The 14,529-nt window shown below is 46.1% G+C and overlaps 1 protein-coding gene and 1 long non-coding RNA gene across 5 annotated transcripts in view; one reads left to right on the top strand and one right to left on the bottom strand.

Annotated features, from left to right (window-relative positions):
* The window catches only part of RAB11FIP3 (RAB11 family interacting protein 3), a 105,668-nt gene extending 98,574 nt beyond the window's left edge, over positions 1 to 7,094 (bottom strand). The window contains exon 1 of one of the 4 annotated variants that reach the window (XM_059692527.1): positions 6,101 to 7,094. In XM_059692527.1, coding sequence (XP_059548510.1) covers positions 6,101 to 6,727 — 627 coding nt within the window. In that variant the 5' untranslated portion in view covers positions 6,728 to 7,094. The remainder of the gene's footprint in view (positions 1 to 6,100) is intronic. The other 3 variants (XM_059692528.1, XM_059692529.1, XM_059692530.1) reach the window with 3 other exon arrangements.
* Positions 7,095 to 7,224: 130 nt separating this feature from the next.
* LOC132232849 (uncharacterized) lies at positions 7,225 to 12,866 on the top strand. The gene is made up of 2 exons (XR_009452507.1): positions 7,225 to 7,984; positions 12,560 to 12,866. It is a non-coding gene; the product is annotated as an uncharacterized LOC132232849 (long non-coding RNA).
* Positions 12,867 to 14,529: the final 1,663 nt, after the last annotated feature.

Genomic DNA, 14,529 nt, shown 5'->3' with positions numbered 1-14,529 from the left:
CTTGGTTGCAGGCACATCCCCAGTGGGAGGTGTGCAGGGGGCAGCTGATTGATGTTCCCAACTCTCTATCCCTCTCCCTTCCTCTCTGTAAAAAATCAATAATATATATATATATATATATATATATATATATATATATATATATATATATATATATATATAAAAAAAGTCCAGAAGGAAATGCACTAAAATACTAACAGTATTTTTATCAGGATAATGTGATTGTTAGTCATTTTTTGTTTTATATTTTACTAGTGACCCCATGCATGGATTCATCCACATTGAAAGGAAAGTAATTGGAAGAAATGTGTTTTTTTTTAATATATTTTATTGATTTTTTACAGAGAGGAAGGGAGAGAGGGAGTTAGAAACATCGATGAGAGAGAAACATCGATCAGCTGCCTCCTGCACATCTCCCACTGGGGATGTGCCCGCAACCCAGGTACATGCCCTTGACCGGAATCGAACCTGGGACCCTTCAGTCCGCAAGCCGACACTCTATCCACTGAGCCGAACCGGTTTCGGCTGAAGAAATATTTTAATACTGCTATTTGCCCTTTCTCCCTCAGTGCCTGGTCACTGCCTGCGGGGCGATTGGGCCCTTGCTCACACCTGCCTTGGCCTGGTTCACCTGCTCCACCATCCCGCAGTGGTCCCGCTCTCATCGGGGTCCATTGGGGACAGCAGTGCCTCCACTGCTGCCTGCTGCCAGCACCCGCCACTTCTGCACCGCCCCCTGTTGGTCAGCGCCCATCATAGCAAGGGGTCAAACTCCCAGTTGGACGACTGCTAGAGGGGACAATTTGCATATTAGGCTTTTAGTATATAGGCTATCTCTCTCTATTTTCCAGGGTGTTTTTTTTTAATTATAAGTATGTACCCTGGCTGAGTAGCTCAGTTGGTTAGAGCATAATCCCGATACGCCAAGGTTGCGGGTTCGATGTCCAGTCAGGGCACACACAAGAAACAACCAATGAATGCATAAATAAGCGGGAAAACAAATCAATGTTTCTCTCTCTAAAAAAAAAAAAAAAAAAAAACAATCAAAAAAATTAAAATAAGCACATGTTATTTTTATAATATGAAAATGACATTTTTTAATACACTAACAAAATTGCCTATGATCAAGCATATAAAGAAACATTTCTGGCCCTGACCAGCATGGCTCAGTGGTTGTGCTTCAGCATATGAATCAGGAGGTCATGGTTTGATTCTGGGTCAGGGCACATGCCTAGGTTGTGGTCTTGATCCTCAGTAGGGGGCATGCAGAAGGGAGCAGATCAATGATTCTCAATGTTTCTCTCTCATCATTGATGTTTCTATCTCTCTCTCCCTCTCCCTTCCTCTCTGAAATCAATAAAAATATTTATTTTTAAAAAACCATTATCTGTCTTTTACCAATTCATCTGACATACAGACCAAGAGACACACATACAAACACACTCACACACACAAAACAGAAGCTCCCACATGCACCTGCTCTCACATACTAAGTTCATTCTCTCACACACACTAGCTCCCACATGACCTGCTCACACAAGCACTCATTCTCTCTCACGCACACAGACATGCTCACATACACTTAAATTCAAGGCTAGGGTAGAAACTAGAAAGGACACTGAAGCAACTAAAAGGTGCAGCCAAAAGAAACAAAAGGTGCAGCCAGATGTCCCTAGAGACTTCCAACTCCTACCAGCAAGGTACAGGAATGAAAAGCAGGAGACCTGAGTATCAACACTTCCCTCAGCAGCCTACTTCGCAAGTAAGAGGACAGACAATGCCTACAAGGTTACTGAAGGGCATTCATTCTGTGCTTCGATGTGTAGGGTTCTCTGGAAAGGATCAGTGACTATCAAAATGTAAATGCTTAAGTTAGGGTAATAATACAACATGAAGATAATCTTTACAAAAAAAAAAAAAAAAGATAATCTTTACAATTAATTCCTTTGAAAAATAAAACCAAAATAAATCAATCATTTCCACAATGCTCTTAGAATTTATTCTATAATTTCTGCTTTACAATGAGTTAGTGGTGACTATAAAAGCATCAGTCCTCTCAGTATGAAGGGATTGTGTTGATGAGAAGTGATCAAGCTTTAAAAAAAACAAACAACCGATTCCAGCCCTAGCCGGTTTGGCTCAGTGGAAAGAGCATCAGCCTGCAGACTGAAGGGTCCCGGGTTCGATTCCAGTCAAGGGCATATGCCCTAGTTGTGGGCTTGATCTCCAGTGTGGGGCGTGTAGGAGGCAGCTGATCGATGATTCCCTCTCATCATTGATGTTTCTCTCTCTCCCTCTCCCTTCCGCTCTGAAACCAATAAAAACATATTTTTAAGAAAACCTATTCTAAGCTCACAACTAGTGCCTGGGTGCACTGAGTCCTGTTTCACCGAGAAAACTCTACAGTAGTCCTCTTTCTCCTTTCCTCCGCTGATTCCTGCTAACACTGTTATATTACACCACACCTGATCTATCACCAGATGAGGTAATGAGATCCCAACACACCATGACATTGCTGAAGAGGGGCACAAAAGCCATCTGTATTATAAATGGGAGCTAGCTGCTTATATTAAAATTTCAGCTATAGCACCTAAATAATTTAAAATGTTTTTTCATAAACAGATTACATAAAAGATACTGAACATGCTACCTTTGAAAATTTTGAAATAATCAAGATAATCTATTTGTTATCATCGAGGACAGTAATGTGACCAGCCTAAGAGTTTCGTGCACTCAATATTTTGAAATCTCAAGGTGGAAAGTACAAAAACTTATGGTTTTATTGCTGTTATCCAGTTTATCTAAATAGTTTCTAGGGTTTTAAAAAAAATCATGAAATGTTTTTCAATGAATTCTTATCTTTTAGAGATATATACTGAAATATTTATGGATGAAATAATATGTCACATACGTGCATCAAAAATAAAAATCCAGGGGTGCCCAGCCAGTTGAGCGTTGGCCTATGAACCAGGAGGTCACAGTTCGATTCCTGGTCGGGGCACATGACCAGGTTGCAGGCTCGATCCTCAGTGTGGGGCATGCAGGAGGTGGCCGATTGATAATTCTCTCTCATCACTGATGTTTCTACCTCTCTCCCCCTCTCCCTTCCTCTCTCTAAAAACATATTAAAAATATTTTTTAAATAATAATTCAGGGGTGGAGGGTTTACAGATGAACCAAGCCTGGTGAAACTGAGCAATGGCTAAGGAGGAGGGAGATGGGGGGGGGGGGTCATTAGACTAGCCTTCTTCTCTCTCTACTTTTGTATGTTCAAGACTTTTCACTTAAAAGTTTAAAAATATTCATCATGAGGTAGAATTCTTCTCTTTTCTCTAAACTACGTCACTATCAGAGACTATTTCTTCTTTTTGCTCCTCTATAATGTACTCTGATAATGGACTTGGGAAAAGCAAGCCTAAATCATAATAAAGGATAGCAAAACTTATACACACACAAAAGTCAACCTTTCATTACGCTGTGAATTACCTGCTCCGAAACAGGAGCTCTCCTCCACCATCCCAGGGAGCTCATTCAAGTCCAGGTACTTAGATCAAGTCTAACACTGCTTCTTCCTGAGCAGTCTGGGAGAGCAGACAGAAGGGCAATGCCTCAGGCCTCCTTATACTCGTCCATCCCCACTAAACCCAAGCCTTACCACCAAATTTAAAATTCCACCAGGACCTATCAGGGCAAAGAATTTTGATTCTTTTCTACTTTGAAATTACAAGAAAGTTCAGCCCCCAAATAACAACCCAAAGTTTCTCCCACTGTGTTCAATAAGGACAGTCACAACACAACAAAAGGTGTTTCTCAAATGAAAAGGGTTTTATGGAAGTCAGTAAGATGAAACTTCATGGGAATATTTTGAGACACCAAATCTAAGAAGTTGAGAGCCATCTAAAGATTATAGGTCAAAAGACCTAGTTCTAGTCCTTGCTCTAGCACTGACAATTTCATTTGTGGGGTGTTGGGAATTATTTAAACTTTCTGGGCTTCTGTTTCTTACCTGCAAAGTGAAATGAAGCCTATTACTACTTCAGAGAAAGGGGGTGATGATCTAGTGAAGACATAAATGAGCCTGATATAATCTGTAAAGTACTTTATCAAAGCCAGGTTATGGTGAAAAGAAAGAAAAAAAAAAAAGAACAAACGTGGTATTTTTTAAACATGTTTGGTGTAATGAGAAAGGGTGTGCTTGGAGAGAAGACACATCGCACTAGCAAAACACAACCAAGGATGCCCAAGGTGCTTTCTGACCCAGGGGCAAGAAGGAAAAGTATCAAAAGAACTTGGACCAGCAATCACAATCCCTTCCAACCATACAGGAAATTATACCATATATCTCTCTGCCCATTAGACTAGGGCCGTGGTCGGCAAACTGCGGCTCGCGAGCCACATGCGGCTCTTTGGCCCCTTCAGTGTGGCTCTTCCTAAGCCTTAGGAGTACCCTAATTAAGTTAATAACAGTGTACCTACCTATATAGTTTAAGTTTAAAAAATTTGGCTCTCAAGAGAAATTTCAATCGTGGTACTGGTGATATTTGGCTCTGTTGGCTAATGAGTTTGCCGACCACTGGACTAGGACATAGGAGACGCATCTGAGCAATGTCTTCCAACTAAGGGCTTAACAAAAGCAGTACAGTGATGCCCACAGAAGCATGCACATCTTTCTGGGCTCAAGGGACAAATGGGAGGGTGGGAGGGAGCATGGACCTTGTATCAAGGTTCCTTTTTTAAAATTTCTTTATTTTTAAAATTTCATTTATGTATTGACTTTTAAAGAAAGAGACGAAGGGAGGGAGGGAGGGAGGGAGGGAGGGAGGGGAAACATCGACCTGCAGTTCCACTTACTCATGGATTCTTTGGTTGTGCCCTGACCAAATCAAACCCCAGTTGGCATATGGGGTCCACGCTCCAACCAACGGAGCTACCTGGTTCTTAATGCTGTGTCTGACACCCTAAATATTAGGATGTCAATTTTACCTCTTTTCTTAAAGATCTCTTGGCTTCAACATGCATATGCACTTGAACACCCACTTAACAAATGTCTGCATGTGTTGAGAAGTCAATAAAATACAAAAACTAGAAGATCAGCATTTTAGGGATTTCTTACTACTAAGTGAAATATTTAAAAGTGCACACCAGTAACCTATTTGCTGTCTACCCAGTTATTACCAGAACACACACAGCCGTGCTGTAGTCACCTGGAACTTTCATGAGTACTGAGACGGAGGGGAAGGGCTGCTCTCCCAGAGCAGCTCAGCCCTTGGAGACTGCGTGGTACCGGTGCCACCCTGCACTGTGCATTCCCACTGCTGCCTGTCTACACATCTCACATCTCCTGCAAAAGTGGGGGTGGCCCTGATGGAGTGCTGCTCAAGTTTGTATTCACCAGCCCTGGAGGGATAGTTCAGTTGGTTAGAGCATCCCCCCAATACACCAAAGTTATGAGTTCCATCCCGGGTCTGGGCACATACAAGCATCAAACAACCAATAAATGCATAAATAAGTGGGAAAACAGTAAGTGGATGTTTTCCTCTCTCTCGCCTCTTCTCTAAAACCAATACATTAAAAAAAAAAAAAAAGTGTGCACTGTCTCCCGAACAGTAAAAGATGTGACTACCGAGAACATAATGCCAAAACGGTGTCTATTCGCATGATCGTAAGTAGCCAAGCGCAGCCTGGCCTTTGAGATCGGAAGGAATGACTGACTTCAGCCAAACCTGACCTGGGAGGAACCGCCAGGCACCTCTTCACTCAGGGAGCACTTCCATCAGGCAGCTGGGCCTGTCCTCATGCCAGGACCTAACTCCCCTCGGTTTAGGAAAGACCCAGCTCGGCTGGCGCGGGACCGGGGGTGGTGGGTAGAAGGGGGGCCGCAGTGAAAGAATCTGACTCCCTAGAATAGAACCTCTCCAAAGGAGGAAAAGAAGCTTTAATAAAATTCAACCAAAAGTAAAGGCAGAAGCGAATAAAAAGAACGTGCGGGACCATTGGTCCTAAGCGTGCATTTCCCGACCACCGAGGGCCGTGTCGGCCCGGAGGAGGCGCCCGGGGCCAGGCTCCCACGCTGCGGGCCCGGACGCGCTCGCCGAGTTACCTGCTCAGCCCCGTAGACCGTGGCGAACTGGACGAAGTCCTCCATGCGGACGAAGCCGTCCCCATCCCCGTCCAGGGCATCGAACACGGTTCGGAGGCGGGGGCCGTCCTCCGCACACCCCGCAGGCTCGCTCGTGAGGGAGCGGGTCCGGCTTAAGTCCGAGGGCAGGTGAGTGTCCACGGGACCCACCTCCAGCGTCAACTCGCCCACCGAGGACGAGGGCAAAGAAGGGAAGAAGTCGACCTCGCCCCTCCGGTGGTGGCTGTCGCTCAAATCCTGCGCGCGGAGAGACGCGCTCTCCGGACAACTTTGGGAGCCATAGTCCTCTGACTCTTCAGTCCAGAAAAAAAGCGGGCCGAGTTCGGTCAACTGCCGGTCGGGGTCGGGGTCGGGGTCGGGGTCGGTGCCGGGATCGGGATCGGGGTCGGCGGCCTGACTCGGCAGCAGGTATGAAGCCCCCAGAGCCCGACCGGCGCTCAAGCCCGCAGGGTCCCGCGGGCCCAGCCCAGGGCGCGGGGCGGGGTCGGCGGGTGTAGGGGCGGCCCCCGGCCAGTCGGGTCCGCCGGGCTCCGGGTCGGGGCCCGGGCCGCCCGTTGGGGAGGCCGACCGGCCCGGCTCCATCTTCATGGACGCGACCCGGGCCGCGGCGCGGGCCCGGGAGACCAGTGGTGAAGCGGACGGCGCGGGCGGCAGACAAAGGCGCTCAGGGCGCGGCGGCGGGCGCGGGCATCCCCGCGGCGGCGCGGGCGTGCGCGCGCGGGGCTCCCGGGCTGCTCCGGCTGGCGCTCGGGCCCTGCTACGCCCTCGCCCATGTTGGCGCCGCGCTTCAGCTGCCCTCGGCCCCGCGGCGCGGCGGATGACGGCCCATGGCGGCAGGCGCTGGGAGGGCGCGGAGGAGGACGCGGGGCGGCGTGAGGCCGAGGGGCCGAGGAGGCCGGCCGAGAGGACGCCGAGGAGGACGCCGAGGAGGGTGAGGAGGTAGGATGAGACGCCCGAGGTACCCAAGCGAACGCCGCCGCCCTTGCCCCGCCCTCAGCCGGCCTTACGTAAGCACGCCCCGACGCGGCCCGGCCCCGCCCCCCACCGACTGGCTATAAAAGGCGGGCGGTGGGCAGCAGGGTAGCGGAACGGTGTATGACAGTTAGCACCCGGTGTGTGGGCGCTTATGCTCCTCTTCTTTGCCGGGCCCCAACCTAAATCCCGGCCCTCGGACTCAGGAAGAGGCTGTCTTCGGAGGCTGCAAACGCGTACTTGATGTCACCGCCTGGGGGTGCGGATGAATAAACTGCGCCGAGAAGAGAGCGGAAAACCGAAAGTGCACCTGTCGCACAGGGCCTGAGTCCTCCCGGAGCGTAAAGCGCTCTCACACATGGATAAGCAAAGAACACGATCCTAACGGGAGGGGTAATGCGCGCGGCACTGAGCGCAGCCCCCGCATGGTACCGCCTCCCGGCGCACCTGCGCTCGCTGTGGCCGCCCGGCTCCTTCGGCAGCCCGCACGCACCCCCTCGGCAGACGCCGGTAGCAGAAAGAGGTCGCGGGCGTGCACAGAGGTGGGCACAGAGGTTGGCAGAGGCAGGGGCTGGTCCGCGCGGTCCCCTTCCAAGGGTTGGAGAGCCCGGGAAAGGCTATGTATTTTCACTTCTAACGGAAGGCACAAGTGGTTAAACACAGATCTTTTTTAAGCCTATGAAAAGTGTTTTTCACAGGATGTAGAGTTGATCGCCAGTCTGCAGTCAGGCCTTCCCAGCACCGCGGCTGTCTTTGACAACTAGCATCTGTTTCTCGAGCTGTCGCTTCCATCAGCGAGGACACGGGACGACAGATAGGAACATGAGTACCCTGCAGCAGGCATGAAAGTGGAGACATGCTAGTTAGAAGCAGGTGAGCTGCCGGGCCCCAGGCGAGGTGCTAAATTTAGCCTGTAACTAAATGTATCGAGGGAGTGTATGAAATGGTATTTTTAAACGCTGTGGGCACCCAAACCAGATATGTTTCATAAGCAGCTTTGGCAAGAACCAAAGGAAACTGAACCTCTGCTTCCAAGTGTACAGTGTTAATTAACTGAGTCATCGTCCATGACAAAATCCCAGGGTACGTGGTACGGGGTTTTGTGAGGTTGGCCTTGGAAAAAGAAAAGCAAGGAATTCCACCCTCCCCAACTATATTCTCAATATCTTTTAAGAGCTGTATGCTCGCCCTAACTGGTTTGGCTCTGTGGATAGAGTGTCGGCCTGCCGACTGAAGGGGTCCCGGTTCGATTTCCGTCAAGGGCATGTACCTTGGTTGCCGGCACATCTCCAGTAGGGGGTGTGCAGGAGGCAGCTGATCAATGTTTCTCTTTCATGGATGTTTCTAACTCTCTATCCCTCTCCCTTCCTCTCTGTAAAAAATCAATAAAATATACTTTTTTAAAAATCAAAGTGAAGTTAATTTAAAAAATAAAAAAGAGCCCTAACCGGTTTGGCTCAGTGGATAGAGCGTTGGCCTGTGGACTGAAGGGTCCCAGGTTCAATTCTGGTCAAGGGCATGTACCTTGGATGCAGGCACATCCCCAGTAGGGGGTGTGCAAGAGGCACCTGATTAATGTTTCTCTCTCATCGATGTTTCTAACTCTCTATCACTCTCCCTTTCTCTCCGTAAAAATCAATAAAATATATATATTTTTTTAAAGAGCTGTATGCTCTACTCAGGAAGATTCTGTGTTCAGAGAAAAAATATCATCTCCAGTTTTGGCAAGAATTCGAAATAGGACTGATGCCTTTGGCCAAATACAGTTTTCTGAGGTAGTTATAGTGATGTGTCAGCCTTTCTAAATAAGGGGGTTAATGTGGGTGAAGTGAAAAAAATATATATCAGAGCTGCATGCTGGGAAAATAGGCATTCCTCCTGCTGCAAATGCCCCAAAATTCGGCATTCCTAGGCTGGCTGATGTGCCAAAATGGAACCCCAGAATGGTGAGCTTGGACCAATTCAAGAGGCTCTGTGTGTGAAACATTAAAAGTGACAATTCTGGGTCAGTCACTCAGACCTCAAGTGTCCCCTTTGTGGCCTACGGACATTTTTATTGGTACAGTTAGATGAAATGAACCAGCTCAGTACACACAACCCCTCTTGCCATTTTGACTGACTCCTCCTATGCACAGTTTAATTCAACCAGGTATCAGGTACACAGAAGAGGAAGGGAGGGTGGGGTGCAGCTCACATCTGTTGGTTTTGGGGTCTGAGCGAATGTCTGGAAATCTCCCTCTGTGAATGTTTTCTTTTAAAATTACTTGGGATAAACATTTCTTTGGAACTCTCTAAGCAGGTAGGTCTCCTGATCCCTCTTCCCGGGTGACTTTCGGCCTGTGGGGAAAAAATAGTAAGGTGATTCAGCAGATTCCTGGCTGTGTGGCACAGCCCTGTGGGACCTGCCAGGGGAGTGGAGGGAAAGTGGGTCAGGAAACCTTAGTTAAAGTAGGGCCTCTCCATCATCTGGGTGAGATCTGGCCACTGACAAAAGGAGGGGGAGGGATATAGGAAAAGCTCAATTTCGTTACAAATCCATTTTTTTAAAATGCACATATTTTTAAATAAAGAGGAAATACCCAAAATTATAGTAAACATTACATATGATTTCTAGCCTGACAACTTAAAATGTTATCTCATCTTCTCTTTAAAAAAAAAAAATATATATATATATATATATTTAGTGATTTCAGAGAGGAAGGGAAAGGGAGAGAGAGATAGAAACTTCAATGATGAGAGAGAGTCATTGATCAGCTGCCTCCTGCATGCCCCCTACTGGGGATCCAGCCCAAAACCCTGGCATGTGCCCTTGATTGGAATCAAACCTGGAACTCTTCAGTCCACTGGGCAACACTCTATCCACTGAGCTAAACCAGTTAGGGTTCATCTTCTCTTATTCGAACTTCACTGAATGCTAATGTTTCTTACTGTATTTGGCCAACTTGAATCTTATATCTGTGAATTGCCCAGTAGTAGTGTTATAATGTACCCCGCGAATCACAGAAGGACGCCTCAAGAAGTTGAATTAAAAAGTCACATTTATTGCAATCCGACTACGAGGGGATATTTGGCTCTCCCAAATCTCGCAGGATAAGATGGCCGCAACACCAGATTTATATAGGCAAAAATCACAAAGGTATTGATTACATCCCAGGGTTTGGAACGAGGTCCCTGGTTTGCACAAAGCAGTAACAGAAGCGAGATGGAGCCAATTAGTTATCTACAAAGATTAATTATAGTTTTGGGTCTTTGGACCACTGAGTTGACAGAAACACATTATCTAGAGCCCTCGGGTCTTGGGACCACTGAGTTGACAGGGAAACATTATCTGGAACCCTCAGGTCTTGGGATAATTGTGCTGTCCTGGTTCCCAGGTACAGAGGAATGTGCTTTCTAAAGCCAGTAAGATCACAATCAATGGGGTATTCACATTACAATCAATAAGGTATTCAACCGAATGGGATGATTTATACAATTCAGAAAATCAAAGTAACTTTTCTATTGTTAAACAAAGCAAATAAGTACAGAAGCCAAAGAGCAGGGTTAAATTTAAACTATAGTTTCTACCTGAGATGATTGCTACCATACTTCAGTAGCACTTGCTTATTTTTTTATTTGATTCTCTGGCTTTTTCTTCAGATAAAATCCCTCATCAGCCCTGGCCGGTGGCTCAGTGGTTAGACCATCAGCCCTGGCACTGAAGGGTCCCAGGTTGATTCCTGATCAAGGATACATATCAGGGTTGTAGGTTTGATCCCTGCCTTTGGGAGGCAACCACTCCACTTGATGTGTCTTTCTCACATAGATCTCTCTTTATCTCCCCGCCCCTCCCTTCCACTCTCTATAAAAATCAATGGAAAAAATATCCTCTGGTGAGGATTAACCAAAAAAAATCCCTTATCAGTTTTTGATGTTGTAAATAACTTCTTCCTGCCTGTGACCCCTTCATGAACTCTGTTGGAAAATTAAACAGAAATCTTTAATTTTTAAAAATATATTTCTTTATTGATTTAAGAGAGGAAGGGAGAGGGAGGAAGAGATAGAAACATCAATGATGAGAGAGAATCATTGATTGGCTGCCTTCTGCACGGTCCCTACTGGGGATCAAGCCTGCAACTCGGGCATGTGCCCTTGGCTGGAATCAAACCTGGGACCTTTCAGTCTGCAGGCCAACACTCTATCCACTGAGCCAAAACGGCTAGGGCAGAAATCTTTAATTTTGAGTAGTCAACCCAATAGTTTTATCCTTGATGGCTTTGCTAATCCTAAGAAAAGGATGGACTGTTCCATAGCTGGTGCCATTCATTAATACAGAAACGTCATAACTAGATCCCTTTATCACATCAGATGCAAAAATAATTACAGAGTAATCAAAAGCATAAAGTTGGAAAGAAAAACTTTTAGAAGACATTGAAAAATATACTTAGAACCTTGGATCAGGGAAATTTCTTACACAAGAATAAAAATTGCAAACTATTAAAGAAAAGAATGATTCAAATTTAAATACTTCCAAAAGTATAGGGACAAAAATCAGACCAGTGGGGACTGGAGGACAGGGGAATTTGTTGGAGTGAAAAAAATGTTCTATACCTTGATTGTAATGGTAGTTCTATATTGTATGTGTTTTCCAAAACTCACAGAATTGCTCACTACAAAGGGTAAATTTTACTGTATGTAAATTTTATTTTAGAAAAAAATAATATTTTTTTAAATTGGCCTTCTGTTTGACAAAAGACACATCATAGACTAGTGCGTTAGTCTGCTTATGCTATAACCAAATACCATGCACTGGGTGGCTTAAACAACAGACATTTACTTTTCACAATTCTGGAAGCTGAGAAGTCCAAGATCAAGATGGCAGCAAATTCGTTCCTGTTGAGAGCTTTCTTCTTGGCTTGTGAGGGCTTCCTTCTAGGTAATCCTCACCTGGGAGAAAGCCATTTCTCTCACTTCCTCTTCGTATAAAGCCACTAATCTCATCATTGGGGCCCCAACACATGACCTCATCTAACCCTTAATTACCTCCCAAAAGCTCCATTTCCAAATGCCATCAAATTGGGGGTTAGAGCTTCAACTAATGAATTTGGGGTGCACAATTCAGTGCATAGCAACTTGGAAGAGATTTAGAACAGATAATAACTAATAAAGGATTCATTTCCAGAATACACAAAGAAGTCCTAAAAAAAAAAAACAACAACAACAAAAAAAACAGTAAAATAACAGCTACCCCTTAAAAAAATGAGCAATGAATAGAATAAGCAGTTCCGGAGGAGGAAACCCAAGTGGCTAGTAAACACAAAAAAGATGCTGAACCACATTGGTACACAAGGGAATGAATTAAGATAGCATTTGCCACCAATCAGAGTAAAAATTAACACTGGTCCTAGCAGAGTATGGGATTCACATTACTAATACAGCACTTCCACTTCCGTACCGTCCAATGCACAGGTTCATGAGGAAACAGGAGGAGAGGTTCAGAGGCCCAAGAAGAGACAGGAAAGGGATGTCCCGGCAGCGCTGGCTTTCATAGTCCCATGAAGAGACCGCTGGCCCAGTCGGTGTGGCTAGTGGTTGAGCATCTACCTATGAAGCAGGAGGTCACGGTTCAATTACCGGTCAGGGCACATGCCCAGGTGTGGGCTCGATCCCCAGTAGGGCGTGTGCAGAAGGCAGTTGATCCGTGATCCTCTCTCATTGATGTTTCTATCTTTCTCTTCCTCTCCTTTCCTCTCTGAAATCAATAAAAATGTTTTTTTTTAAAAAAAAATTGCTGAGTGGTGGAGCTGTAATCTATTGTAATGGAATGCTATGTAGTAGTTTCCATGATTTAACCACATCTGCCACATCACCATGGACGGACTTACAAAACAAGTGAAAAAGCAAGTTGTAGAACTGTGTAATGCCATTTTTGCAGTCTAAAAACACATCCTCAATGACATCTATTGTTTTTAAGCATCTTTATTTGTAGTAAAAATACCAAAACAAGCATGGGACTTATATTGAGGGGGACAGAAGAGGAAAGGAGTGAAAAGTGAAATTTAACTCTTCTTATAAAATTTATTTCCTTTAAATGCAGACAAATTGGAAGCAAACAGGAGCAAGATCTGGTTAACCCAGCAAAGGATCAAATTCTGGTGGTGAACATGTGGATGTGTCTTGTTTTTTTTATTGTTATTAAATCTTATCCACATCCTATATAATAAAAGGCAAATATGCAAATTGACCAAACAGCAGAACGACCGGTCACTATGACGCGCACTGACCACCAGGGGGCAGACGCTCAACAGGAGCTACCCCTGGTGATCAGTGCCCTCCCACAGAGGGAGCACCGCTCAGCCAGAAGCCCAGATCCGGGATCATGGCTGGCAAGCCAGTAGTGGTGGCGGGAGCCTCTCCCACCTCCACAGCAGCACTAAGGATGTCGACTGCCAGCTTAGGCCCGCTCCCCACAATGGGACATCCCCTGAGGCTCCTGGACTGTGAGAGGGTACAGGCCGGGCTGAGGGAAGCCCCCCAAGTGCACGAATCTCATGCACCAGGCCTCTAGTATTTTAATTTCATAATTAAACACTTTTAAAATTAAGTAAATCCTCTGCCCAGTCTCAGATACCTGCTTAAATGTATAGTTTTCCCTTTGACACTATAACTTTAATCCACTTGGAGTTTTTCTGTTTCAATGTGATGTAAGGTAGGCACCTGACTTTATTTTTCTCACTTACTGAGCCAGTTTCCCCCAGACTATCTGTTCTTTCCCCATGTATTTGTGAGGTCACCTCTACCAGCCATTTTATTGTAATATTTGAAAATGATTTGTGTCAAAAGTGGAGTTATAGTAGGAACCCAGATCAGAGAGTTGGGGAGCAGGCTCTGGGAGGCTGTCTTAAAGAAGCCCTCCCCCCAAAGGGGACAGTTCCAGATACATCCGCGGCAGGCCCTTCTCTCAATGAGCGCTGAGGGCCGTGTAGGGCTGGACATCAGTCCATGTAGAGAGCCCTGTGTCTCAGAGCACAATGGCCAAGGCTGAGTCAGCCAGTGGGCAAGTGGGAGCCTCCTGCAAGGTGGTTTGGGGCAGCAGGCCGGGGGCAGCTTTGGTGGCCCTGGAGATGGACAGCAGGAGAGAGACTGCCCTGTGACAGGGGCCATGGTAAGGAAAGAGAGCCACCACCAAACAGCCTGCGCTGAGATTCCTTAACAGTGGTCCTGGACTCAGCTGAGTGTCTAGCACAGGGGTGGGCAAACTTTTTGACTCGAGGGCCACAATGGGTTCTTAAACTGGACCGGAGGGCCGGAACAAAAGCATGGATGGAGTGTTTGTGTGAACTAATATAAATTCAAAGTAAACATCATTACATAAAAGGGTACGGTCTCTTTTTTTTTTTTAGTTTTATTCATTTCAAATGGGCCGGCTGTAGTTTGCC

This window comes from Myotis daubentonii, chromosome 4 (assembly GCF_963259705.1).
Source record: "Myotis daubentonii chromosome 4, mMyoDau2.1, whole genome shotgun sequence".
NCBI lineage: Eukaryota > Metazoa > Chordata > Mammalia > Chiroptera > Vespertilionidae > Myotis > Myotis daubentonii.
The sequence above is the reverse complement of the archived record's forward strand: the minus strand, read 5'-3'. Positions and strand labels throughout refer to the sequence as shown.